Source organism: Polyodon spathula, chromosome 10 (genome assembly GCF_017654505.1).
Source record: "Polyodon spathula isolate WHYD16114869_AA chromosome 10, ASM1765450v1, whole genome shotgun sequence".
In the NCBI taxonomy this organism is placed as follows: Eukaryota; Metazoa; Chordata; class Actinopteri; order Acipenseriformes; family Polyodontidae; genus Polyodon; species Polyodon spathula.
In genome coordinates, this window is record NC_054543.1 from 5,377,271 (window position 1) to 5,404,565 (window position 27,295).

The 27,295-nt window shown below is 36.3% G+C and overlaps 2 protein-coding genes across 7 annotated transcripts in view; one reads left to right on the forward strand and one right to left on the reverse strand.

Moving 5' to 3' along the window:
- LOC121321998 (receptor-type tyrosine-protein phosphatase epsilon-like) overlaps positions 1–18,748 on the reverse strand; it is a 56,695-nt gene extending 37,947 nt beyond the window's left edge. For 2 of the 6 annotated variants that reach the window (XM_041261412.1, XM_041261409.1), the window contains exon 1: positions 18,345–18,747. The gene's annotated coding sequence lies outside the window, so the exon portion shown is untranslated. Of the gene's footprint in view, positions 1–3,884; positions 3,981–8,587; positions 8,760–18,344 lie in introns of those variants that run through there. The other 4 variants (XM_041261413.1, XM_041261414.1, XM_041261411.1 and 1 more) reach the window with 4 other exon arrangements.
- A 2,430-nt stretch (positions 18,749–21,178) lies between these two features.
- LOC121321637 (clarin-3-like) lies at positions 21,179–27,023 on the forward strand. The gene is made up of 3 exons (XM_041260636.1): positions 21,179–21,410; positions 24,503–24,685; positions 26,187–27,023. Exons 1-3 carry the CDS (start codon positions 21,179–21,181, stop codon positions 26,462–26,464), a joined length of 693 nt encoding a protein of 230 aa, XP_041116570.1. The 3' UTR covers positions 26,465–27,023.
- The last annotated feature ends 272 nt before the right edge of the window (positions 27,024–27,295 follow it).

The window sequence follows — 27,295 nt, forward strand, 5'->3', positions numbered from 1 at the left end:
GTGCGACATGAAAAGCCATTTTGCAGCTGTAGAAATATAATCCAGCAATGCACGCATCATGAAAGCTGCATGAGTTCTCAAACCTACTCATTTTTATATCTTTCAAATTAAAGACGAAGCTTGAGAGGTCTCTCAACATGATGCAAACGTTTTACTATTTGTCACTATGTAATAGCATTTATAGACAGGGTCATTACTGGAAAAAATACATATTACTTTATAACCACCAGAAATAGAATATGGGACATTAACTAAATGCCCCCAGGGTTTTCTTTTTTTTACTGCCCTGTGGTTATCTTATCATATACAACATATCTAGGAATAATTCTTCAATTAAAATAATGACATTCAGTAATTAACCTTACAAACAGGTCAGTAATTAGCTGGTTACAAAGAGCTATGCAGAATATCAAGTTAATTAATTTCTTCTGCATGGCGCTTTAGAAAGACCCATACTTTGCAGGCCCAAAACCAGAGAGGCTAGATTGTTTATTGCTCCGGAACAGTCAGACAGAGATAGCCTGTCTCATTTCCTGAGGAGTACTGTTTGTTTTAGTTAACAGTTGGGTGGGACAGAGAGATGAAGGGATATGCTTTGGGTAACGCTGTAGGTCAGCTGCTGAGCTTCTCTGGAAAAGCAGCAAGCTGAATACTGTACATTCCCTTTAGGAAAAATACTTCCCTTAAAAATAAAAGTACTTCTGTATTACTAACATATGCCAACTCCGCAGGGTAATCATACAATACTGCCATGTAAATTATACATTAGCTGCTGAAACATGTTTCTATCCTACTTTAAACTGTATTATGTAAAGTCTTTTTCTTTTAGCAGTTCAGCTTTGAGCGGAGTCTATTTTTCCTTATTTGTCTTGAGGTCACAGTACTATTTTAGGGTATAATTGTATTAGCAACTAGATTATCCTCTAAATTATGAAAGCAGTGCTGCTCTAGGCACATCATTTTATTTGTCAAAAACAGATTTCTAGCATTTATATTTTCACACTTCATCTGGGAGAGATAAAAAAAAAATAAAAATACACGCTGGTTATTACACAAAGGTCGATAGCAGCAGTGATTGGGTTATTTGTCAAACAGAATGTGAAATGGATAAAAACCACTTCAGCATTCAACCAGTCGTAATCCTCATCAAAGGGCATCAAAAGTCACACACCAAGTTATCACTTTATAATGAAATTGCTTTTCATTCTGCTTGCTCATAAAAGGCTACAAGCAGGCTTAGAAAATTAAAACACAACATTGGGTATGTAAAGCAACATAAAATACACACGCCACCAGCAAAACTAGAATAAAAAGAGGTATAAAAGATACTTGTTATAATTTGATAGCCAGATGCTAATAATGTATTGTATGATGTGCATGCATGTGTAGCCATTACTACTAGTGATGGCTGTGGTCAATGCTTTGTACAAGATGTTCTTGTTGAATATCCTGAAAATTACTTTTTGTGTATCAAAAAACAACAAAAAAAAGGGAAATATCACAGACATGTACTGTAATAAAGGAGGCTTTATATAGTATACTGACAGTTAAGGAATGATAAAAGTAGAGACTGCAGTGTGGTAACAATATTCAGTCAATATTTAAGGTAGCGCCAGACCCTATGTAACATTCCCAATAGAATCATACTGAATACAGAAATGTGTGTAGGGTTATGAAGCTTGAGAGTCTGAAATACACTCAGGTAGGTTATTCTGATGCACACACACAAACACCATATACTGCCTTAGCACAACCCCAACATAATAATAACGTTTTGAGCCCATTGAATTTGATACATTTATTAGTTTTCCCTGAATGATACAAAGATTGATGCATGATAATGCGTCTTATGATCTATGTTTTTCATCAATAGTAAAAATGTTTTTGCTTTTCATTATATATATATATACACACACACACACACACACACACACACACACACAATGCACAATTCATGTTACTAAACTTTTAGTTTTTTTTTTTAAACAGCAAAGCCTGTTTAAAACTTGGATGATCATTTCTGTCGAGTACAATATATCCAGAAAAGAAAACTGTTCTTTCTGCCTTAATGGCAAATCTACAGGGAAACAAACACGCTGGTAATTTTCTTTATATAAAAATGTTACTCAGCTGCATGACTTTATGACAGGTTTAACATCCAGTTACTCAGCTGTATCAGGCTTTGTTCTTGTGTCACTTTGCATTAATGAACCGCGAATGCGCAAGAACCTTCAGTGAAGAAAATGACCAGCTTTGCGTCTTGTTAAAGGTATAGCAGCTCTTTGATTCTCTGGTACTGCTCTCCTCCCTAAGCGGCTCTCCACTTAAAGCTTCATTCAAGGCGTAATGAATTTGCCAGGTACAGTAGCATCCTTAGATATACTTTTAACGTGTTTATAATGATGTTCTTCAGCGCCACTTCTTGAGTTATACAACCTGCTGAATAAGTAAGCATGTAAGAACACGTGACAACACCTTCATACAAAATCCAGTTTGACCAGGAGGTATGCCTGATTGTCATATTTTCTGTGTTAGTTTGGAAGACACGAAAAAGCTGACGTCTGCACATGCTGACAGCGTTCTGAGACTGCACTGCTAGACATTACATTTCAAAATGTGTAAGACAGGTCTAAGGAAGGTGCATGTATTTCATGGTGGGGGGGTGGTTTCACTGCAAACGTCGTTTAGATGACATTCTGAATTTCTTCCTTATATTTAAAATTACACTTCCTTATTTTGGTTTTAGTTTTAGCAACACTAAAAGAATTTTGTGAGTAACCTGTCAAAAGATATGCATGCTTTATTTATAACTCGGCCATCAGACAGCTCCTTGATAGCAAAACTCCATGTAACAACAAAATCCAATCATTCTGATTGAATGACTTGATCTTAATTTAAATCCAGGCCTATGCATCTAATGTGAAAGTAATTACCACCACCAAAGGAAGTTCTGTCTAAGAAGCTAATTTGTTTAGTTTATTTATTTATTTCGTCAGGTACAGTAAGCTTAAAAAAACAAAAGATATGAAAAAGAGTCAGTTTGACCATCTGTGACATTAGTGACGCGGCCTACCACTGAGTGGCAATAAAACGTTTAATAAGGAAATCCGTCTGAAACAGAACAGCGTGAGAACAAGGAATTCAAACCAATAATCTTAAGGCAGTGACGTAGGAAAATCATTCATGTATACTGTACCTATTCAAACCTGTGTACATTATAAAGTATAGGCTGCCCATAAACAAATGTCTCTTGCTGTTATTTTTTTATACAATACAGAAAGTTACAGCTAAAAAAAAATAATAAGATCATATCCTGTGGGTTTCTCTGAAACTTGGTGATGTTAAAAGTGGAGCCACACAGAAGGCAACATGACACATGAGATCACACCACTGTACTTCCTCACACTTCTGTATGTGATTTGTAACTTCTGCTTTGCACAGAAAACAAGGATATTGAGAAACAAGAACCAATGCTGTAAAAAAAAAAAAAAAAAAAAAAAAAAGCCTGGCTAAAACAACACATTGATATCATACTTACTATATGCTCTTAATGGACTTTACTCGTATGAGCAAATATTTTTACTGTAAGTTAACTGCTTAATCGAACTCGCTCTTAAAAGGAAATTATTTACTGTATTCTTTACTTTACTCTGATTTGAACTTGATCTTATTTTCTACTGATTTTATTGTACTTTATAACTGCTCTTAATCGTAATGTGATATTCTGTAATGTGATTTTCTGCACTGTGATATTTGTAATACTGTAAGTCACCCTGGATGAGAGTGTCTGCTAATAAATAAATAAATAAATAAATAAATAATAAAGCATATGAAAGCTGGATGTCATTCAGAAGCCACCAATACATGTCAATGATGTAACTCACATTGAAAATGTATGCTGTATTACAGGACAGTGCACCCTTGTGTTCTTCCTTCCTTTGACTCATCAAGAAGCCATTACACACATCTGACACAAAGCACATGAGGAGAGGGGGAGCAGCTAAGCCTAAAAAACAAATAAAAGGGAAAAAGGGAAGCACGACAGCAGAACCCACAGGATGTCAGTACACCCAGGCCTCTGCACATTATTTATTTACAACAATGATCACATTTTCCATACACTATTTATGAGCCCCTATGAAAAAGAAAGCAATGCTTACACTGTAGTCCTCCTAATGCTACACATAGTGGTATACAGTATTATGTAGTATCATTTATACACTTAAAAAACATTAAAACATTACTAGCATTATTGTATCTGCTACAATAATTTATGAACAAACGGCACATAAACTGTTAGGTAGGAAACTACGAAGATCACAAACGTTTAGCCCATTGCCATATATATTTTTTCATATACTGAATATATCAGAGGGATATTGATTTAGCAGTAACAGCAGTAGTATCACCTTTTGGAGGTCATTAGACTGGATGGTGTACATCAATGACTTTGGTTTGCAGGGATAGCAGCTTTTCAAATGGATTGTGGTGTTGAGGCTGTTTTTTTTTTTTTTGTGACTTTAGCTCATTAAATAAATAAATAAATAATAATAATAATAATAATAATAATAATAATAAATACATAAATAAATAAATAAACAAACAATTTTAGGAGGGGGGGGTGGTTTCTCTTCATGTCTAGACTAATAGAAATTCCCAACAAAGCTGCTGGGAATTATAATTTGTAAAATCTGTGGTGCCGAAGACCATCCAGAAAGCTTTAAGAGATCCCCCTGTGCTCTGACAGTCAGAAGGAGGAGAGAGGGGGGTAACTTATCCTGACCAATTCCCCTCTACCTCACTACCAAACAGACCCCTTTATAAGCACAGAAATGGCAAGTATTTGTCACAGAAATGTCTGACTTGCATAGTTTACAAGACATTCAGTTAAAACCCTATTTGCATGACCCAGCCTACTCACTGCTGTCTATTATTCTCTGTGCTGCTTTGGGAAGAAAACAAAACCATGGTACAGACAGGAAGCTACCTTGTAATACAAGGGTGTTATGGGAAAACTACTGGAAAATGGCACTAATACAGACAGTATATTAACCGTTTCATTCATGGCGACCTCATATGGGGACTGATTTTTAAAATCAAAAGACTCTTATAGTCTTTATATGGGGACATATGGAAGATGCAAATTCATGATAACTTCATACGAGGATGCCAATTTTCCCCCTATATAAAGCTATGGGAAAAAAGAAAAACATGCTTTATGAAAAATGTATTTATTATGTGTCCAAAGCTAATTTTCAATCTTTCATGCATGAAAGAGTTAAACATTAAAGCAAGTACACACATACGTTGCTAAATTATAAATTAAGTACTTCACAATTAACCCAATTAAAATGCAATGTTTCCATGTGTTTACCTGGTACACTATAGGATAAAACAATATTTCTGAAAGAAGGGCAGCAGGACAGTATACACAAAACCACATGTGATGGAGAAAAGAGGAGCTGTTGTGTGAATGCAAAAGAGCTGTTATTAACAACACAACCCCCGATCCACTTGAGCCAATAACCAAATATAAAAATGCAAATATATGTGAATAAAAGAAAAGAATACAAACTGTATGTGAATCCCCTAGACACACTGTACAACTTATATCAACAAACATGTTCTGCCTTTGTCACATTATGTTACAATGCTAAATATAAAAGTATTACTCAGTCCTTGTAGAATGCAATATTTCCTCACTCACTGACGCCCAGAACCATTGCATATAACCTCAGTTTTATCAATGGCTATTCCTGACTTTATTTCTCTCCCTCGCCCTTCATTTCGGACAGCCCTTGTTATTAATTAAATCCTGTGTGCAGTTTTACTTCTCTATTGTACAGAGGTAAATCTAGACTGCCGCTTTTTTTCCCCCCAACTCTAAGCAGTCAAGTTAGTTTCAAGCAACAGGAAATAAACATTCTGCAGTGTGGACGTATAGAATGACTCAATGCTTGTTCTTAATGTTGGGAGCGGTGGTATCCTGTGATTAGTTCTCTGGACTTAGTGCCGCAAGATCCTTCACAGTTTTGAATTTACTCTCAAACAGGCTGCAGTACCCTTGGGCAAATCCTGTGTCCTCCTTGTGACTCAGTTCACACAACCTTTAAAACAGAAGATACGAGGAGTGACACACTAGACACAAGATCCCGTAAGGTATCTTATACAAAGAATACTAATTACTAATACACAGAATTCCACTGAAGACATACACACACACACACAAGAAACTACATTACTGCACTATGACTTATATCCACCGAGTGTATACCCCCAATTCTGACAATCGTGGTTCTCAAGATAGTGTCCCCGGCTTCTCCGTTAGTAATACTGTAACATTGCCAGATACAAAAGTGGTGAAATTAATCACACAGCGTTTGACCATTTCATAGTATTTGGACCTGAAGTTGGGAATAAACACATTCTCAAAGGATATTGTTTGTTTAATTACCTTTTTTCTGATGGTTATTTAAACCAATGAGGAAGTGGTCAGTGCTTAAAATTGAAGATGGAAAGCAGGCTACTAGTCTTGTGTAGCATCTCCAATCAGCTATTGAATAGAAGAACAGCTGCAGCAATTCTCACTTTTGCTAATACACCCACTCCTCGCTATATCGCCCCTTCCTATACTGCGGATTCAGATATATCGCAGTCCTGGAGTTGGCTCCCCATTTTTACAGTCTAACTGCGCATGCCTTAGCTGCAACATACACAGGCAAATTCACTTAGAATTACTGTTTGTTTTATTTCATACTGCACATCACAAACAAAAATATACAATTAAAAAGCAAAGCATTAATATAGTACTGTTATCATATACACACGCATTGCACAATAACACAAAACAAATTAAATATGTACTTGCTGAAAGGGGTTTTAGTTTTAGCCAACGAGGTGTTCACAATGTGGTAGCAATGCACTTGTAAAAGTCAAAGGGCAGTGACGTCAGCTCCCTAGCAATAAGCCTCCTATGTTGAGAATAGATTATTTCAATGCAGCGGGTTTGTGCATTTGTGAAAGGAGAGGAAGACTCGTGACATTAATTGGAGACTTAAGCTGATGAGAAGCAATTACCCTCCGCAGTACGAATAAAAAACGGTGTGCTGTTGTTTATACAAAAAATGAGAAAAAGCGGGATGCGTAGAGGTCTCTCTCTATATCGTGGCCCTCAATATATAACTGATTTATACTGGACGCCAACACCCATGATATATCAAGTAAGTGGTGTATTTAGAAACAGAAGCATTGCATTCAGCAGTCTTTAGCAACTGATCAATTCAAATAGCATGAGAATTAATACAATTATCTGACTACATGCTCCCTAAACTTTCAAACATGTTTTTGCCTGATAATGTTATTCTGTCACCATAGCGATTCGAAGCTGGGGAATTCCAAAGACCCTGTGAAATGTACTGTTAGCAATGTGTATTACCTCTGTGACAACAAAACAGAACAAATTACTACATACAGTGAAACAGACGTTAACACCAGGGCACAAGTGGTCTTGAATACAACTACACAATTAAGGAGTATCCCCTTTAAGGAGGCATCCATAATGTACAGTCTAGTACGGTAGTAGCCACTCTGTAAAGCATAATAGAGTATGCACTGTACTTTCCCACAGTGGAAATCGGTTTCTTGAAGTTTGCAAACCTGATTTCAGTGGCATTTGCAGAGGCTTTAAAAGCAATAACTATTTCAATTATTCCCGGGTTTGCCTTGAGGCTTCTTGTTTATTTAAAGCTCACAGCAATCTCAGGTTGCATCCGAGACATGATCAGCAATCTTGCAAATGCTGTACAAATGTCACTATATACAGTAGTTATCACTCCAGACAGAGAACTGTGCTGGGTCCTTCCTGCCATCTGACTTAATAATGAAAGCTTAAGCACCAATAAGTTAAGATATCGATCAGGAGTTGAGACCTGCTGCTAGCGACCCACAGTCTTATCCCTTTCTGCAGCACAAAAATCCTCTGTGTCAATGTAGAGGCTCTATTACATCTAATATTAAGACCATCCATAAGAAAACCACTGTAACCTTTTTTTTTTTTTTAAAGAAAATGTGTTGTTTCTTGCTTTGAAAGCTGGGTAGAGCATACACAAGCACTGTACAGATTAATTAACTACTGTAATCAGTTCAAAAGTAAAATCTCAAAATGACCACACAGAGGAATTAAAATATTACTATTAATTACAGCCTGCTTAAGCGCTCTCCCTGAGGCATACAGTCTAACTGGTTGTGCGTTTAATGGAAAATATGCAAACTGAGCAACTACAGTATATTACAGGCTTAATACACAAATACAAATGTTTTAAAAGCACATTTTTCAATTATTTTCAGAGCATATACTGCAATAGGCCTCATTAACCCTGATGCATCAAGGTTTGTACACATTGCATTGATGTAATTTGCATAAGGCTGTATTCAAAACAAAGCCATTAGAGAAAACGTTGGAATACAAACTATAGCAAAACAGTTCCGCAATCCAAATGTAATCTTTCTGACTACAGTAGCTGCTGTGTTTCAAAGCCAGCTTTCTGAACCATTCAATACTGGGAACTCATACAGCCATGTTTATTACCTTTGTTTGCCAGCAAGAGAAGATGTTGGATCCTTACTCAGGAACAAAACCCAAGTTGTTTTACCCCCAGACTATGACTCACCCTCCTTCACCATTGTGATAAATTAGGCACAGCAACAACCCCACAAATACTATCCTTCATAAAGGATAAGCATACAGTACAAGAACGATGTGTGTCGCTGAATAGGACCTTTTATGTCTGAGAGGATATGTGGCTCATTAAATGACGGTGCACTTCCTTCATATATCTCAACTCTATTGCTGCTCAAGGGTGACTTCATTCCTTTCTACTGAGGTCAGATAACCTGAAACTTTTGCAGTGTTGCGCTATCAGGATTTTATACATCCCTAAATGGTTTCATGTTTTTCCCTGATATTACCTACAGAAAGAGAGTGAAGCGTTCTGATGGGGGGGGGGGGGGGGGGGGTGCTGTGTGTAATTTTAATTAATTTTTTTTTTTAAACATAGATGCTCAGTATCCACATCCTGGTAAGCAGTAAATGGTAAAATAACACAGGATACATTCCAGTGTAGTTCTCAACTTAACAGACCTATAGCAAAAAAAATAAAAAGAAACCTTGAATGGAAATACCCAAATGGCAATGAACAGTGAGTAAGCAAGATTTGCAAGGTACAGACTTTTGTTGTCTGGTCACTGATTCTGGCCGGACGCTATACAAATTGCCTTAAAACTGGATTTCCTGTCCAAAACCGGACAGTTGGCAACCCTAGCTGCTGAATGCATATCTTTTTGGGAAACTCTTAAGACAAAAACAGGACAACAGTATACAGCAGCTTCTGATATAGTAGCAGTATAGAGCATTACTAAAGCATTGGCCATCTGCTTAGAAAAGTTGTGAGGTTTTAGCTAAATTCTGCTTATTAATTGCAAATCAGAAAACTCAACATCAAGGAAACTGTTAAGATGTCAGCCTTTTTCCAATCAGATGTCCCACAATCATGGCAATATAAATCCATATTTATAGTACATTACAGATTGAGACAAACATAGCTGACAACCAAACATAAAACTAGCCAAAACGTTAATATGACACCACATTTATATTTTATAATTAGGAGTGTATAAGTTATGGATGTTGAAGTCTTTCTCTTACCTAGTTTTGACGTTCACACGTTCAGCATATTGTCATTTTCAAAACAGCCCAATATCAAAACATTCATCTGAAACTGAATAGGAATGGAAACCCTCCTCAATACACAGAGGAACACTGCAGCATTCATTTTCAAACAGGCTATTATTACCATTACAAGAAAAGTATGCTGGCACAAAATCTTCTTCCCACAACGTGCATATTTTGGAATTGTTTTTAACTCTTTGTTTTCATCCAAACCCTATCATTAGACCATAAATTGCCTCCTATAAACCCCTTCAGCAAATAGAGACTTTAAAGGGGAATGGCTATTTAGATATGATGCTGAAGTCTGGTACTTTCAAGCCCAAATCCAAATGTATTTAAAAACAAATTAATTTGAAGCAAACTTAAGGTGTAGGTAACATTTTGAGTGGGCCTGGGTTCTGTTGCTCCAAAATGGATTTCAGACTTGCCTAGAGCATCCTAAATTACTGGACTAAATAGCCTTTCTCACTGAAATCATGTAACAATGTGACCTTTCAAAACTGCCAGAACAGATCAAAATCTAACTCACTCTCTCTCTCTCTCTCTCTCTCTCTCTCTCTCTCTCTCTCTCTCTCTCTCTCTCTCTCTCTCTCTCTCTCTCCTCTCGTCTGCACCGTTTCCTGGTAAAACGAAAATCATTACTATGAGATAATGGATGTAAAAACATCAGCAAGAAATGAATGGGTTTTGTTAAGCATTCATACTGTATCTGTACACAACTAGGACAATCAGAATTCAATTTACTCTCTTTTAAAAGCAATAACACAACCAGAAAACTGATTTAGCTGAAACCCCCCTCGGGTACTAACCAAAAAGCTTTTGACAACTTTTGGGGGTTTTGGTATGGCACTTTATAATGCTGCACAACAACAAAGAGAAACATTCCAATTCCAACCAATGTTAAATTACAGCTGAAAACAGACAGGGCATGAAACTCTGAACTGTACACAGAAGAGCTGGAATATGTTTCCTGAAGATTACTTACTTACTTAGGTGATGATGTGTGGCCATTTTGGGAATGATTTTGCAAGGGTTTTGATACTTTTACTTTGGCAAAGGCAGTTTAGACAGCAGGTATCACCGTGCAGTGTAACCAAGCTGTGTATTGAGCCAGCCACGTGGGGACACAACAATGTGCTTGTTGACTTCAGAATGGGTTTCCTACCAGGGATCTGCGAGCTCAGGAGCGCACACATGGTCTTCTCACAATACAATAAGCAACTTGAGCAGTAATCAACAGTGAACCAGAAAAATTAAATTCACATAAATAACTAGAGCAATCTAGTTCCCTGGATGCACTGGATGTTCCCTATGGTGCACTCACTATAAATGACTATGTACTTAGCGTGAATATGAGGTGCCCCCCTCTCATTTGAACTTTGCCTTCAGGACCATCACATGTATCATGTTATGGCCTTACTGCATTCTTACACGGCTGAAGCTCTATTTTTAAAACAAAAGTGAGAGCTATACGATGATATTCTTACATAGTTCTGTTCTTGTAAATGCACCGGTGAATGCTTTATAAATACATCAGGGTCTATTTTAATGATACAAAACAGTACCAAACCGTAATTTGTGTGTCATATTTTTATTTTTTTTAAAAGTAAATTAAAATCAACACAATTCACTGTCATGTTTCATCTGAGTGTTACACATTTTAACTGATTAAACACTTGTTCCTGCAACTTTAGGTTGTTTCTGACCTTGTCTCGATCTTCTTTGAATGCCAACAAGACAGTCGCTGCTGTTTTAGTCCAGTTTTTCAATGCTACAAATCTGTATGTTTCGGGCTGTTCCAAAAAAAGAATACAATCAAGCCTTGACCAGGTAATCTTTCAAATGCATATATTCATCTTTGCTGTCAACTGCAGAAGAAACGACTTGGTTAACATGACCTTTAAAAGTAACCTTGTCTTTTTTAGAATGCCATTATTGCAGGAGCTTAGAGACTGTACAGCTCAGATCCAGTCTGATAGACTTGATGAGACTTTCAACGAAACACGCATGCGATAAAATAAAGCAATATACTCCATGTAGGAGTATTATCAGTGTTTGGGAGCACAAACCTTGGAAGTGAACTGTGTTTTGTGCATAGAATTGTTTTCCTCTGTACTACCGGTAGTAAACTTTAAATAAAAAAAATAAACACAGAAAGCTGGTTATTTTTCTCTGATATGTAACTATTTATTTATTTTTTTTTTTTAGGATTGCTTACTATTGATTTGAAGTTCCTTTAACAAGAAAAAAAAACTCCAATGCGGTAGAGTTATCTCATTGTATTAAGGGAACTGGGAGATGGGTGGGGTTACCAACATGGTGCATCGAACAATACTTACAAAATCTAGAAACTCCACTGCTAACCAAAAGAGAATGTACACTTATCACAAGAAAAAGTTGGTAGTTAACTACTAATACAGTAACACTAACCCCCAATTAAAGGTGCTTAAAATGAATGCTTCAGTGCTATGGTACATCTCAAATACACAATGAAATGAGAGACTTTCTTCTGACTTACCTGACAACAAGCAAGGACCTTATACCATTCCCTTTTACACAAAGTGCTTATGAAGCAAAGTGTGGTCAGCTGTCTGATTTCACATGTTTTCAGCAGTTCAGTCAACAATCTTTTTTTGGAAGATTAAGTGCAAATATGATGGCAGTGGGATACAGTAGAATGGAAAAGTCCTTGTTATTAGTTGTAATTTTGTTGATCCACAAGATTATTTTAAACACAACCTACAGTATGCTCAGCCTTCTACCATACAGGGAAGTGTATAATAAGCTCGTCAGCCTGAGAAGCACACGACTTTAATACTTGCTGTAACTTTCATTACCCTTAATAATCTGCGCATTGTATTGTTGAAAGGATTGTCACACAAGAGAATCATAGCCCCTAAGCATAAACTAATTAACACATTTACGGAAAACCAGTTGCTTTTTCCATTAAAGGCCCAAATGTATCAGTGAATGTAAAATAGGAAAACAAATGGATATATATATATATATATATATATATATATATATATATATATATATATATATATAGAATCTACCTGTCTGCACAGGCTCAACAGTAATACAAATAAAAATGCAAAACTGAAACAAGCCTCTTTCTCAGTCCTTCAACACAAAATACATTATGCACAATATAGAATCTATACAGAGAGGTATGAAACCAATCCAGAATTCTAAGAGGGTTTCAGGATTGCTCAGGGGTCAGGAATATCAAGTAGGTGACTTATTTTGCAGACTCCAAAGCAATAGGTTGACCCAGTAGTAACCCTCCTTCTGGCAAAATATTTAAGGTGCCCTTTTCTATCCCTTGATTTGCAGTGAGCAGATAATGCAGTTGAAAATGAGAGAGGGGCAGTGGTTGTGGTTCTTCGTGTTTATGTTTAGCAGAACACTGTAATAAAACATGCATACTGATGTTGAAAAAGTATGAAAAGTACATTTATAAATGTTAATGTTACTGTTACAAAACATCTTTAAAAATAAAATACCTGTGTATATTCCCTCCTTAAGATATTATTCTCCTGCTAATGGAATGCAAAATCGAGATATTAATGTGCTGCATGTGGATTGGATTAAAAGCTACACAAATCAGACACACAGTCATTTAAGTGGTTATTTCCACTGCCTCTAAATTAGGGCAGAGCAAAAAGTAAATCAGGAAATGAATCTCTTTTTGCTTCACATTGTATTTAATTCCAAAGCGGATTACGTTGATTATACAAGACGAACATGGTTACCAGCCTGAAAAGAAGGTCAAAGCTGGTTTTCCATGGCAGAATGCGTCATTTATGACAGTCTAAACAGTGGTCTTTCAGTCCAGAAAGTTCAGTATTGTAAAAGCATACATCTGCACTTGATTTTTGATCATTCACAGAAGTTTATAGTCAACCCTACATGCTTTCATTAGGTTAGCACATCATACTACAATGCCACCAAGCTCTATGGAAGCTAGTTAATTATAGTGCAAGTGTGGTAATGCAGTAAATGCATGGTAAGTGCATAGTAAGATGGTAAACTGAAAGTTCAACAAGCAAATTTACCTTGGGACAACCCTACAGAGCACGGTAAATCTTTGTAATCATAGACAGTTAATGTCCTCAGACACATCTATAGCAGAATCTATTCTGCCAATGCACTTGTTAACTTCAGGTTAAGAGCAAGTTGTATCTTTACAGCTTTGCACTACACATAATAGACAACCAATAATCATTTTGCACAAAAGTACTACCTTGCTCTATAACTCCATCAATTCCAGTTTTCATTTAGTTCACTCAATTGAACCCAAAAACTAAATATACAAAGGCAATCTGTTATCAATCAGCAGACTTTCAATATCGGTAGGATACAAAAAACACACCCTAGTAAAAGTCAGATAAGAAAAACTGTAACAGTAATATTTAACCTAAGCACACAAAGTACAGCACTGTAAATGCATGTGTATTTTGCACGTCTAGATGGCTAAGATTCTGATGTAATTTGCATTTCATGTTCCAACGTTTAGTCTTCATGCAAATCCCCAAATTCAATTTCTTTCTGATAAGAAATATTCATTATGATTTTCCCCCTACGGGGGTTTGTGATTGAAGCATAGGATTTTAAGTTCAGTTGAAAACCTAAATGTAAGCTACAGTACTGTATGTTCTTGCTGCCTTTTCTCCATACACTTAATGCACGTCAACCCAGGACATATTTCTGGAAGGAGATGTCACTTTCTTATACCAAAAACAAACAAAAAAATATAACCCTGACAAATGAAGAATGCTGTTGCATTATACAGCACCATTCCTTTGTAATACATGAAAACACTGCAGAGAATGGTGTTACAGTAGGTGCATGGCTGAAAGCTTGAACGGCCCTCATATCGTGCATCTTGACAGTTAATGTATTCTGATCCTTAGTTAACATTCTGAACTACTTCATAACCTAGTGTTTTCTTGATTTTTCTTGTATTTTTTTTTTGCCATAGAAAGGCTGGTAAATTCTGATGGCATGCATCTAGATTTTTCGATCTCAATTTGAGAAAATGTTATGGATTGCAGCAGATTGTCTAATTGTGCTATTGTGTGTTTCAATTAGCCTTCTAAAGGAGATATTTGAAGAGAAGAAATAATGTGTTATTGTACCCACATCAGCTTGCCCGGCAGACAGGACATGATAAACGTTTAAGTGGAGAGGAGTGTCGGTCACTCCTGTAGGTCCTGTGGTAAACTGTAAGGTTTAATGACTGCAGACATTAAAGTGTCAATGTTGCTTTGTAATAAAACATTTCACCAATAAAAACAAGAGCCCCAAAGTTCTATAATATAGTAAAAATTTAACAGATTTAGGCATGATGGGAGATTTTCTTTATTACTATTATTATTATTATTTTACATTAGCCTGTGTAATTTTGAAACATTTTTGTTACTATTAATTGTACAGAGTTAGATTAGCAAAATGATAAAGCACTCAATTTGGTCACACAAGCATTGTGTGTCGACTCCCTGTGAATACAAATGTGACATTTAGCAGACTCTTGTCTTTGTCCCTGCTGTAATTTCCTTTCAGCTGAAATCCCAGAGATCACTATAACAAGTGATAATGTTGAATTCAAATTTTAAAAAATATAGACATAAGTTGCTGAAATATTTTTGGTGAATTTAGTGTTTACAGTTCTGTGTGAACAGGATGGCTGCAGGGTGACATCAGACTAGAAACACAAAAGCAAAACAAGGAAATGGTGGGGCAAAATGAGATGCTACAGCTCTCAGTATTTTACTAAATAATAAAATAAAAGAGTTAAGCAAAACAAAACACTTTTATAAGACAAAAGGGCATGTTGGTCAAACAAATAAACAATAACAGTAACAAGGAGTGTCGTGCTGGTGCAAGCCAGCACACGTAGCAATTGTTATCTCTATTAAAAAATGTTACCTCCTCACTCCTCCCTCCTCCCACCCAAGTGGCATACTGACAAAACTCCATCTTGCCTAACAAATATTTTTGATGAATATTTTTTTTCTCATGCTCCCAGCTCTGTGTCACAGTACACCTGCTAGTTGTGAGACACAAACTCTTATCTCTCTTGTCAGTTGTGTCTACATATTTTATTAAACACTTGCCAGACCTTCATAATTTATTTTGGTAAAACGGCAGGCTTTGCTGGGATAGAGGTAAGTTTGAATATAAAATTACTGGTGTAAGCATTTTTTCATTCACCACGATTACCATCAAAATATTTATTGGAGGCCGTAGAAGTACAGTCATAAATAAATAAATAAAATGGTTATACATTATATAATTTTTATCAGTCCGATTTATATTCAGTTCTAGTCAAATCTATTTTGATGGTCACTCTGGACTTTTACCACCTTTTACCAAATTGAGACAATCCATTTTCAGGACTTCAATTTACAGGAATAATTATTTTTAGAAATTCAATTTCGCCTCTTAATCAAGTCATAAAGTAATTCATTAGGAATAGTAATTATTTTTGCCCAAGTCTCCAGAACAAGATATGTACATGATTTATGTTGTGATCTTGGGATTATGTCACTTTTGTAATACATTTTAATTCCTGATTTTCAAACAAAAAAACTTAACTACAAATATTGTGGCAGCTTATCTTGTCATTTTTGCTCAACTGAGCAGCAGCTACTGTACAGCTGATTGAATATAATGCTTACAATATATTCTTTCTCCTTGTAAACACAGCTAACAAGAATATCTTTCTTCTGCAAGGTTAGTTCCCTGCCTGCAAGTCAGTAGCAGAAAGACAGCTGCTTCACTTTCAGATGCAAACACATCAGTATACCTTAACACACATAATCCATATTCATAAGGAGGGTTGATAAGGGGAATATCCATGTAATTAAAGAGAGGACCAGGAATATAAATATGTAACTGTGAGAAAACATTATTATTTTTTTTGTATGCATCTGTGGGGACGCCTTAAGAGCAGAATCCCAATAGATGTCATTCAACAGACACCAAGGCAAGAAGGGTTTGTTTTTTAATTCACTCAAGCGTTTACCCTCTTTTGAAAGACTAGACAGGAACCAAAAAAAATTAAATCTAATAAATGGTATAAGAGCTTTCAAGCTGGCCAGCAGGGTTGTGTATTGCAATTACACTCAGATTAAAACACAGCCAGCAGATTGAGTATTGTTGACAATAATACCATCAGGGAGCAGAAGCAACTCTCAATGAAATGCCTTTTTAGGTTGTTTCTTTACCTTAGACAGTAATAGACCTTTACAACTTTAAAGCTCTGCATGCTGATATTTAAATACATATTTAATTTAGCAATGAATTACAAATAGGTCCTGCTCTCCCTGTAGATTATTAAGCCTCCTAACTTGGTGCTTTCCCATTCTCCTAGGGATTTAAACAATAAGAACTGGGGTTAGATAAGGGCATTGATTGTGGAGGCACACAGCTAGCAGATGATAAAGACCCCACACACAATGGAGCTGGAACTGAAGGTACTGTGTTACAAACATTGTACCTTTTCAAAGCCTAAAGCTGAACATGGCTTCTGTCAAATGGAAATGTGATAGAATGGATGAAAAACTGGTTGAGGAACCTGTTTGGCTTGACCTCTGACCATCAAAATATTTTCTGGACCATTTATTTTAGGTCCTGGGAGTAACATTATTGAAGCCATCACTGTAATCTAACGACCTGAACTAAATGATAAAATTTAAAAAGTAAATAATTAGACAAAAATAAAACAAAACATACAGGTTTCATGAACATCCCTATTTCTTATGTAGTCTCAACTTAGAAATAAAAAAATAAAAAGACACGTCTTTGGGGAAGTAACACTGCTAATCCTTTATAATTTAAAGAGAAGCTACTCTATAGCACACACACCATGAACTCTACAGATTCCTTAATGCATTATAATTTAGGAGCGTTCCGTGTCACACACATTATTTCACTTTACCTAACTGCATATATTATCTCATAGACATATTTTTTTATCTGACCAATACAGTATATTAAATACACTGCACATTAAAACACTCCACGCCCGGTGTGGGCAGGTTGCTAAACGCGATGGGAAGCGGGCTACCACAGTCAGAAATCGGATGTGATCAACCTTCCAGGCAGCCACCTAGTTTTCTAGCGAACAAACGAGCTTTTAACACATACATACATATATCGTTTTAAGAAGAAAAATGCCTACATGTGTTAACACAATATATACCAAGTCACACATACTGCAGCCTACTGCTTGAGGTGGCGATGTAAATAAAATCAGTTTCTAGTTTTGTTCAGTGTGGACCATTAATAATTTTAATTTAGTATTTTGGCATGTGTTTGTATTTATACACACAATATGAACCATACCGTACCACAATCATAAATCTCAAAATTAAACTAGAAAACGATACTGGTACAGCACGATTGTCTGAAACATCACCTGTGATGCAATTAATTGTGTTAACGCAACCTTGAGATTACGTTCGTTCTCAAACACGATAAACATTTTCATTTTATTCCAATCAACATTCTTTGTTATTGTAGTCTACTAAATAAATATTAATTATACGTGTATTTTATAATGAAATAAAAACGAGACATTAAAAAACAAACAAAAAAATCATAATCTTACCGCAGTGTCAGTTTCCAAACACGAAAAGAAAATTCCGGATAAGCTGTTTTCAACAAGAGATGCAGGTTTTGAGGCCGGCTTGTTAATTATCAGACAGGGGTAGTAAATGTTGTTCGTTCCCTAGTCTCAGCTGTCAAAATTGCCCTCCAGTTGCTTTCACTTTCACAGAATACGAGAGAGACGTAGCCGCCTGGCGCTATATTTCAGAAACAACATTCACCTAACACAGCGGCCCCGCATAGCTTAGGAAATGCAAGCCTTTAAATTACATGACTACAGTGCTGGTTAAAAAGAATCGTTTCCTGGTGTTAAATTCAGAGAAACTAATAACTGAGACATACTTGAAGTGGAAGCTTAATATTAGCACTATCTCTTGTGTCTCGTTTCATTTACGTTTCATACATTGCCACGGTTTCAGAGTGTTGGGAACATGTTTTTTTTTTAAACTTTTTTTAAGGCTTGCATCCTTAAAACCAGTTGGCTTTCAATATATTTTAAAGTGCCCTCTTGAGGACACGATGATGTAGATGACATAAACATAACTGCAAAACAAAAAGATTACTGTTTGTTAGGACCTAAGTACAGTAAAACAAACACTCGCATACTTCTAATATGTGTTTTTCTTGTTTTGTGGATAATTATGCATGTTTACATCAGCTGGCACTAGCTGTTCAAATTACAGGACTGCCATTAGACCATAACGACATGGTGCTTGCTTTTTCATGTTGAGCACATCAGAATAAACAACACATAAAAATATCCAGAAGATTCACTTGTCAGATTCATTGGTTTGGTCATTGTGGCTGGATCTGCATTTACTTAGACTTAATATAAATACACAATCACAATTACACTTTACATTATTGAGATACCTTTAAGCTGAATTTTATTTATAGCGCAGTCTGGTGGCTGCAGATTGCATTTGCACTATTTTTCTTTTTTTTAATTGTTTATTTATTTACCCTTTTTTTTTTTAAAGCAATTGTAGTTAATCTAAAAGGGAATGCAAAATCTATGTTTCAATAATTTACATGCAAAAAAAAAAAAAAAAAAAAAAACAAAATAAATCATTTAACTAAAAAAAAACAAAAAAAACACTAAAATAGTTCTGACAGGCATTGCGAGGGTTATTTTACTGCAATGCTATTTGCGATTTGTAAAGCTTAATGTTATTACTGTTCGTCAGGTGATGTGTTTGGAAACACTGAGGGACCATGGGGATAGACACCACAACTGCTATGACAAACTGAGAACTGAATGAGTAAAAGATTCTATTATAAACAGGCTGAATAAAACCATTAAATGCACGCAGGAACTACCTTTGCGTTTGAGGAACTATCATACTTTTTATTGCTTAACTTATTCAGGGCTAAACCTCATAGAAATCATTTGATCTAAATAATCGCAGACAAGAATACTATTAATTATTCATAGATGGATAAAGTAAATTCCTGCTGATAGTTATCCATGGGGAGGGGGAGGGGGGTGGGGATAAATAAAATGTTCAAATGGGTTGTTGACCAATTAAAGCCAGCCTGACTCTTTTAATATTATGCTCCAGCTGCTGTAGATTCCATATGGCAATAAGCATAATTAACAATTCTGCACTAAAAATAAAGAGAGAGAGAATGATTTATTTTGAAGATAACTGAATGGAAGCACAATATGACAACACAGGAGTTGAGATTTCAATTGCATTGTCTGACAGTGTGTACAATAAACCTCCTTTGAAATTCAGATGTAAGAACTCCTGAGAGTGAGTGGGTTGTACGAGCTCATGTTTTGAACGTGAGGACATCCCCAGAAATAAATCAGCCTGATCCTTTTCAGGGTCTTAGGGTGGACTTGCCATTATAGCAGCCTGTACACAGTGAAATACAAAGACAAGTCTGTAGACCAGTGGGTTGTTTTTTATGAAACAGAAGGTCGTGAGAGGCTATTGGTTTTACTGCTTTATTGCAGTTATTTTAACCATGACACGCCTTATGTTTAGTTTCCATGACTCCACTGTGTTGCTTTGTAATTCCTTATGTGAAGTTTATTGTCATGATGGTGATATTACCTAGACTATAGGGGGATGTAGTTCTACAGCCGCAATCAACAAAACATCCAAAACATTGTGTGGGGCCTATACAAGATCAATGTTATACATATCTACTGGTAGGTGTTATTAATATTTCTTATGAAATCGATTTGATAATCTATGGAAACAAAGCATGAAAGTAGGTATTGGTTCTAAAAAAAAAAAAGTGTCTTGCTTAACCATACAGTTCGCTTGCTTTTTAATGCCATTTTCACTCCTGTCCCAATTGTTTAGGTGAAGTGAATATATATTTTAGGCATGTAGTTGTAGAATGTATAGTAGCAGATCGGTCTAGATGGTTTTGTGCTAGTGAAATAGAGAGAGCGTAATATTGTATAGGCTAAAGGGGATCCACAAATGATGCTATGCACTTTGTAGGCTTACCTAATGCCAAACTCCCTTTACTGTAACCCTGATGCACCTGACTTGTGTTCAGATGTGGTGTACACATTAAACATTACATCTTTCCAGTGATGTTAACTAAGAAGCAACAACTCACGCACCATTTAACACCTGACCAAAGTCCACGTTTAGACACTTTACTGCTGATACTCTTAGTCCAACGTTCACTTTTTACAACTTCCTGGAGAGAGAATGGGCCGGGTCTAAAGCAGCTGAACGGTCTGAACGGGTCTGAGGGACTCCAGTTATCAGGAAGACACGGCAGGAAGAAAGAAACTGGCAAAAGAAGCAGAGCCTTGACTTTTTTTTTTTTTTTTCTTAAACTGGATATTACATCCTAAACAGCAAAATGCCAACCGTAAGAAAAACAGTGATGTTCTTAGGAGGATCCCTGGCCAACGGTGGTTCCCTTATAATGATATGTGCTGTGCTGGCAACCAAAGAGTGGGTCAGCGCTGTGATTACATGCAAGGGGTCAGCCAATCACACTGGGAACGTCACACTTGAGTATGGGCTTTTCGAAGGCAAGGGGGAACACATCTTCTGCCCTAATGTTGGGGGGCTTATTCAGTCCTTTAAAGGTAATATATTTTCATTTGCCTTTTTCTTTTCTTTTGCAGTGTCATTTGCTAATACTGGATGTTAAGAAATACTAAAAGAAAAGAAAATTCAATGACAATGTCATTTAATGAACTTATTTTAGTATTTCTTGATTCAGCCCTATTGAGTGTTTAGTATGCATACTGTGAAATGTTAAACAGTGGGGTTGATCTCCTCCCTAGCTACAGTATATCATCTTCAATTTTAACACTTCATATAGATAGCTATATAACCAAAATAGACACATTCCTATGTCATGTGAACAAGACATGAAAGCATGAGGCCAAAGCTGTTAGTGTTACAAAAAAAGAGTTCCTTTCTACTAGTTTTATAGCATCATCATGTAAGAGTGGTAATAATGGTGGATCGGTTATTTTATGTATGTATGTATGAATCTGATTATAGCACTGTGTAAGTTCTGTTTTATTATTGTGGAAGTTGTATTTAATGGCTGTAACAGTAATATATGGTTTAACAAACAGTTCTGGGTGTTAAGTAGTCCAAAATGTTCATAAGCATATGCAAGTCATTTTGTATGTCTGATTTCTCAAATCTATTTGCCACTGGCAATAACTTCTGTGTCACAAATCTTTTAGACTGTGGTGGTGTGTAATCTTTACTCAATGGATAATTGCAGTAATCAAAATCAACTTAAACTGCTTTTTTAAAACCACAAAAGTAACGACTAAAGCTAAGGTTTACAATTTTAAAAAGGCCAACTATGAGGGAATGAAGCAGAGACTAAACCGGAGCAAAATAGAGAGCATCCACAGAAAAAGCATGGCTATTCTTTTAAAAAATTTAGACAAGAGGCACAAAACAATTACATCCCAAAAGCAGACAAATTAAAATCTAAAACAAAATGGCCAAAATGGTTTAATAGATCAATTAAAAAAATATTCAGAGAAAAAAGGGCGCTTTACAGAGCGTTTAAAAGGGTCCTAGAACAAAGCACACAGAAAGAGTACTTGGAACTGCAAACGCAAGTCAAAAAGGAAGTTAGAAAGAGAGAGATAGATAGAAATTAAGATTGCCAAGGGGATTAAAACCAACTCCAGAACGTTTTTCCAGCATTACAACAGAACATTCAAGGAGGAAGTAAAATGTCTCAGAGACACAAATGGCAAAATCATAGATGAAGAGAAAAAATAGCAAATATATTAAATTACTACTTTTCACAAGTTTTGGCAAAAACTTTTAAATAACTTTAGCATAAAGGAGGCAGAAGTGTTAAAGCGACTTGAAGAAATGAAAGAAGTACTCAAAGAAATGAAAGAAGTTATTTACAAACCGCTAACCAAAATCATGGAACAGTCTCTTGAGACAGTGGTTGTACCGACAGACTGGAGAATTGCAAACGTAATACCTATCCACAAAAAGGGAGACAAAACCGAACCAGGTAACTAGAGAACAACAAGCCTGACTTCTATTATATGTAAACTTATGAAAACTATAATAAGATCCAAAATGGAAAATTATCTATATGGTAACAGTTTCCTGGGAGACAGTCAGCATAGTTTTAGGAAGGGGAGACTGTCTTAACTAACCTGCTTGATTTTTTTGAGGATGCAACATCGACAATGGATAATTGCAAAGCATACGACATGGTTTATTGAAATTTCCAGAAAGCTTCTGACAAAGTCCCACATAAATGTTTAATTCTCAAACTGACGCACATGGATTAGGGAGTGGTTAGCAGGTAGAAAACAGAAAGTACAGATTAGAGGGGAAACCTCAAAATGGAGCGAGGTAGCCAGTGGAGTACCACAGGGATCAGAGCTCTACTCTTCCTAATCTACATTAATGACTTAGATTCTCGTATAGTAAGCAAACTTGTTAAATTTGCAGACGACAAAAATAGGAGTGGCAAACACAACGTTGCGCAGCAAAGGTTATTCAAATTGATCTAGAGAGCATTCAGAACTGGGCAGACACATGTCAAACGACTATTATTTAATAGAGAAAAGAAAATTAAATTAATATCAGGGAAAGTAATGTTAAAACTTTGCAATGCATTAGAAAGACCTCAACTAGAATATTGTGTTCAGTTTTGGTCACCTTGCTACAAAAAGGATATTGCTGCTCTAGAAAGAGTGCTAAGAATAGCAACCAGAATTATCCCTGCTTTAAAAGGCATGTCATATACAGACAGGCTAAAATAATTGAAGCTTTTCAGTCTTGAATAAAGAAGACTATGCGGCGACCTAATTCAAGTATTCAAAATTCTAAAAGGTATTGACAGTGTCGACCCAAGGAACTTTTTCGACCTGAAAAAAGAAACAAGGACCAGGGGTCACAAATGGAGATTAGATAAAGGGGCATTCAGAACAGAAAATAGGAAGTACTTTTTTACACAGGGTATTGTGGGAGTCTGGAACCAACTCCACAGTAATGTTGTTACTGCTGACACCCTGGGATCCTTCAAGAAGCTGCTTGATGAGATTCTGGGATCAATAAACTACTAACAACCAAACAAGCAAGATGGGCCGAATGGCCTCTTCTCGTTTGTAAACTTTCTTATGTTCTTTTGTTCTTACTCCCAGAGCCCAGACACAACTCTGTACACAAATGTAAAGTTTGTAGGAACACAAACACACATCTCTGTTAAATAACCCTGTATAAAAAGTGTTTGCTTCCCAGGGGAAAGTTTATAATGAGCAAGGAGTGCTAAATTGAGCTTTAAACAGAAAAGGTTTGGGGTTTTCAGTCACTTTTTCAAGTATGCAGATTCTGAGAAAAAAATACATACATAAATATATACATATTTATAATACATATATACTATTTGAATTGTTATGCTGCCACTTAAATTAGGAACGCCCTAATGTAAGCAGATCAAATGGCAATCATAAGCATATGAGCTGAAGTATGTGATAATTTCATAGAACCCTTTTATTCTGTCTAAATATAAATCTTTTCTCTGGTGTCCTGGTTTCTGTACCATGTATTAAAACACAGCTTAACATATCTATTGGTAATAACATATTTATATGACGTGAATTTTTTTCCAGAAAACCCTTGAATGCTGTTGATTAACTGTAATTCTCACATCTGAACATCTTTTTCTTTCAAGTCTTGGAATCTCTGGAACACTTTGGTCCTTCTAAATCTCTACACATCACGGTTATAACCTGCCTGTGTCTCGGGCTTTTGGGTTCAATATGCAGCTTTGGAATCACTCTATATAACAGCTTCAGCAACCCTTACGAAACATACCTGGGACCTCTCGGTGTTTATGTCTGCAGTTCAGTAAGCGGTAAGCATATCCAACAATGTTTATATCTTGCGCTATAGTTTAATGATCTCTTAGAATTGCTTCCACCCAAACTTATATATATTGTATTGGAACCTGAATTATTCATGTGTACCATATTACTGTGCACCACTGCAGCTGTCTGGTCTAAGAATTATTTCATTGGATGAGGCTAAATGTCTTTTACACTGCTGTCCACTCTTATTGGTTAATGAGCTAATTATGTAACAATGATGCATGGTTAGTCCCACCCAAAAACAGGCCAGGGTAGTGTGAGTATCTCAACACATCCTTCATGACCAACCAAACTAGAAAGAAATGTGGTTGGTACTAAAATCAAGAATTATAATCTGCTACATAATCTTGGTAACTCTCTCAACTTGAGAGATATTCAACACAGCACAACCCAGCAGGTGTTTCTAAAGACATAAATATAGTACATATATATGTATTTAAAAGTGACAACTTCTAATCCAAAGAGACTGCCAACTGAGATTGTGTGCAGGTCAGTTTGATCTAAGGCCCCGTAGAGAAAAATAACACCAAGGTCTTTAATAATTGATCTGGCGCTGTGCTTTGTTTTAGACAGTCATCACTGCTGGCTGCAGTCTGTTATTTGCTTGCTATTACTAATTCAGCCTACACACCGCTCACTTCTACAGATATGTTATAGCTGTGTCAGGGGTGCCAATGCAGATGTTGTCGAGAACACTCCGAGTAACTCACCACCCGATCTGAATAAGATCAGTCGATTAAATTAGACATTATCAAGCAAAAATCAGCCCATAGGAATGGGCCAGTAGGTACCTACTAGCCTCCCAACAGGTAGAGTCGGTCCGGATCAAGCGCTTTAATGGACGTCGGATGTAGTAGCCGCTAGAGAGTGCTAAAAAGCGATGTTCAATAATAGTAAAAAATTACTTTAATAGTAACACAGTTAGGTATAGGGGTTGAGATTAGGATTAGGGGTTAAGATTAGGGTTAGGGGTAGAGAGTAGGTTAGTTGTAGACATTAGGTTTAGGGATACAGGGTAGATTTAGGGGTTAGTAGGCTAGTAGGTACCTATTGACCCATTCCTATGGGATGATTTTCGCTTGATAATGTCCCATTCAATTGACTGATCTTAATCAGATCAACTGAACTCATATATGTTTCAATAAAGTCATTGTTTATTTAAGATAAAGCCCATCAGAATATGAACATTTGCCATGGATTTCCTCATTGTGGCTGATAGCTTAATAAAACTGATATCAGCATAAGACATGTACTTATCTCTCGACTAGAGAGTGGACTGCTAAAATGTATGTTAAAACCTTCACTTTAAACTGTATGGTTTAAGCTATACGTCCAGTCCTTGCCTTTTCTACAAAACTGAATAGTCTTAGGTGCCAACTCGTTGCAATATAAAACATCCTTATTCCAACAATTGTTCACATATGAACTACTACTATAACTGCATTGTTCATAATCTTGCAATAATATATATTTTTTTGTTTCTTTCAGCAATTTTCCCTTTTTTCTCAATGGTTCTATTCGTGGTGAACACAGAGGTATATCATTTATCAGTAAAAATGGCTCAAAACAAAATTGATAGCCCACTTGTGACTCTGAGTAACGCCAAAAACTCAATCGGATACTCATACTACCTCATGATTCCTGCTTTTTTCTGCAATCTGTTTGTCATTATCATCATCAACGTTTACCAGCACGCCAGCTACACTCAAAAGAAGGCGCAGCAGAGACCCGTGGAAGACGCCCCAAAAGACGTCATGATGTATTAGTGCTACTTCTGCAGTTAAGACTTTTGCAAAGGGTTAGGGTATCTCCTGGCAACGTTTCCCAACAGAAAAATAATTTAGTTTTCTTAGTAGTTATTATAATAATTAATTAATTATTATATAATTATGTTGCATTCATCGTGTCACATTTGTGTCTGTCTGTAGCTATTTAAACTGCCCTTGCTTGTACCATCATTTTCCCGTATGATTGTCCAATGCTTCTGGAATTTTATTGTGTTATTTTGTTTACTGTTTGCAAGACGTTCAGTAGTGGCTAATGATGTTAGTTTCAGCTACGCTACTCCAAAACATTCAAAACCTGGGGCAAAGTTAACTGTGGCTTTGACCTTTGTAAAGCCCTGTTCACACTTGCATTTTCATACCGGTAGTTGCGGAACAGAATCGCAAAGTCTGTTCACACGAGTTGTTACCAGAGTCGAACTGGTATAACCGCAGCGTCACAAAACCAAGTCAAGAGCAAGTTTCGTACCGGTGTGGAGTTATTTTGTGGTACGCCTTAAACAGTGTTACACCGTGTACTGCATTTGCCCGGGCACTCGCAAATGATGATGAAGGGGTACGATGTGTTTGGCCCTTAATTGGTTTTGGATTATATACTTGTAAACATGTAGTCTTGAGTCCAGTTCTAAATCAGATGTAATATCGAACTACTTCGGATACTTCGAATGAAATAAATTATTTACAAATCAGGATGCTTTCTGATTTATGTTTTGGTGCATTGAAATTACAAATGCAGTACTCAAAGGTGCCTATAGGAGTTGAGAACAACTGTCAATACTGCGGTACCTTATACAAGTTAATTTGGGTCAGGGA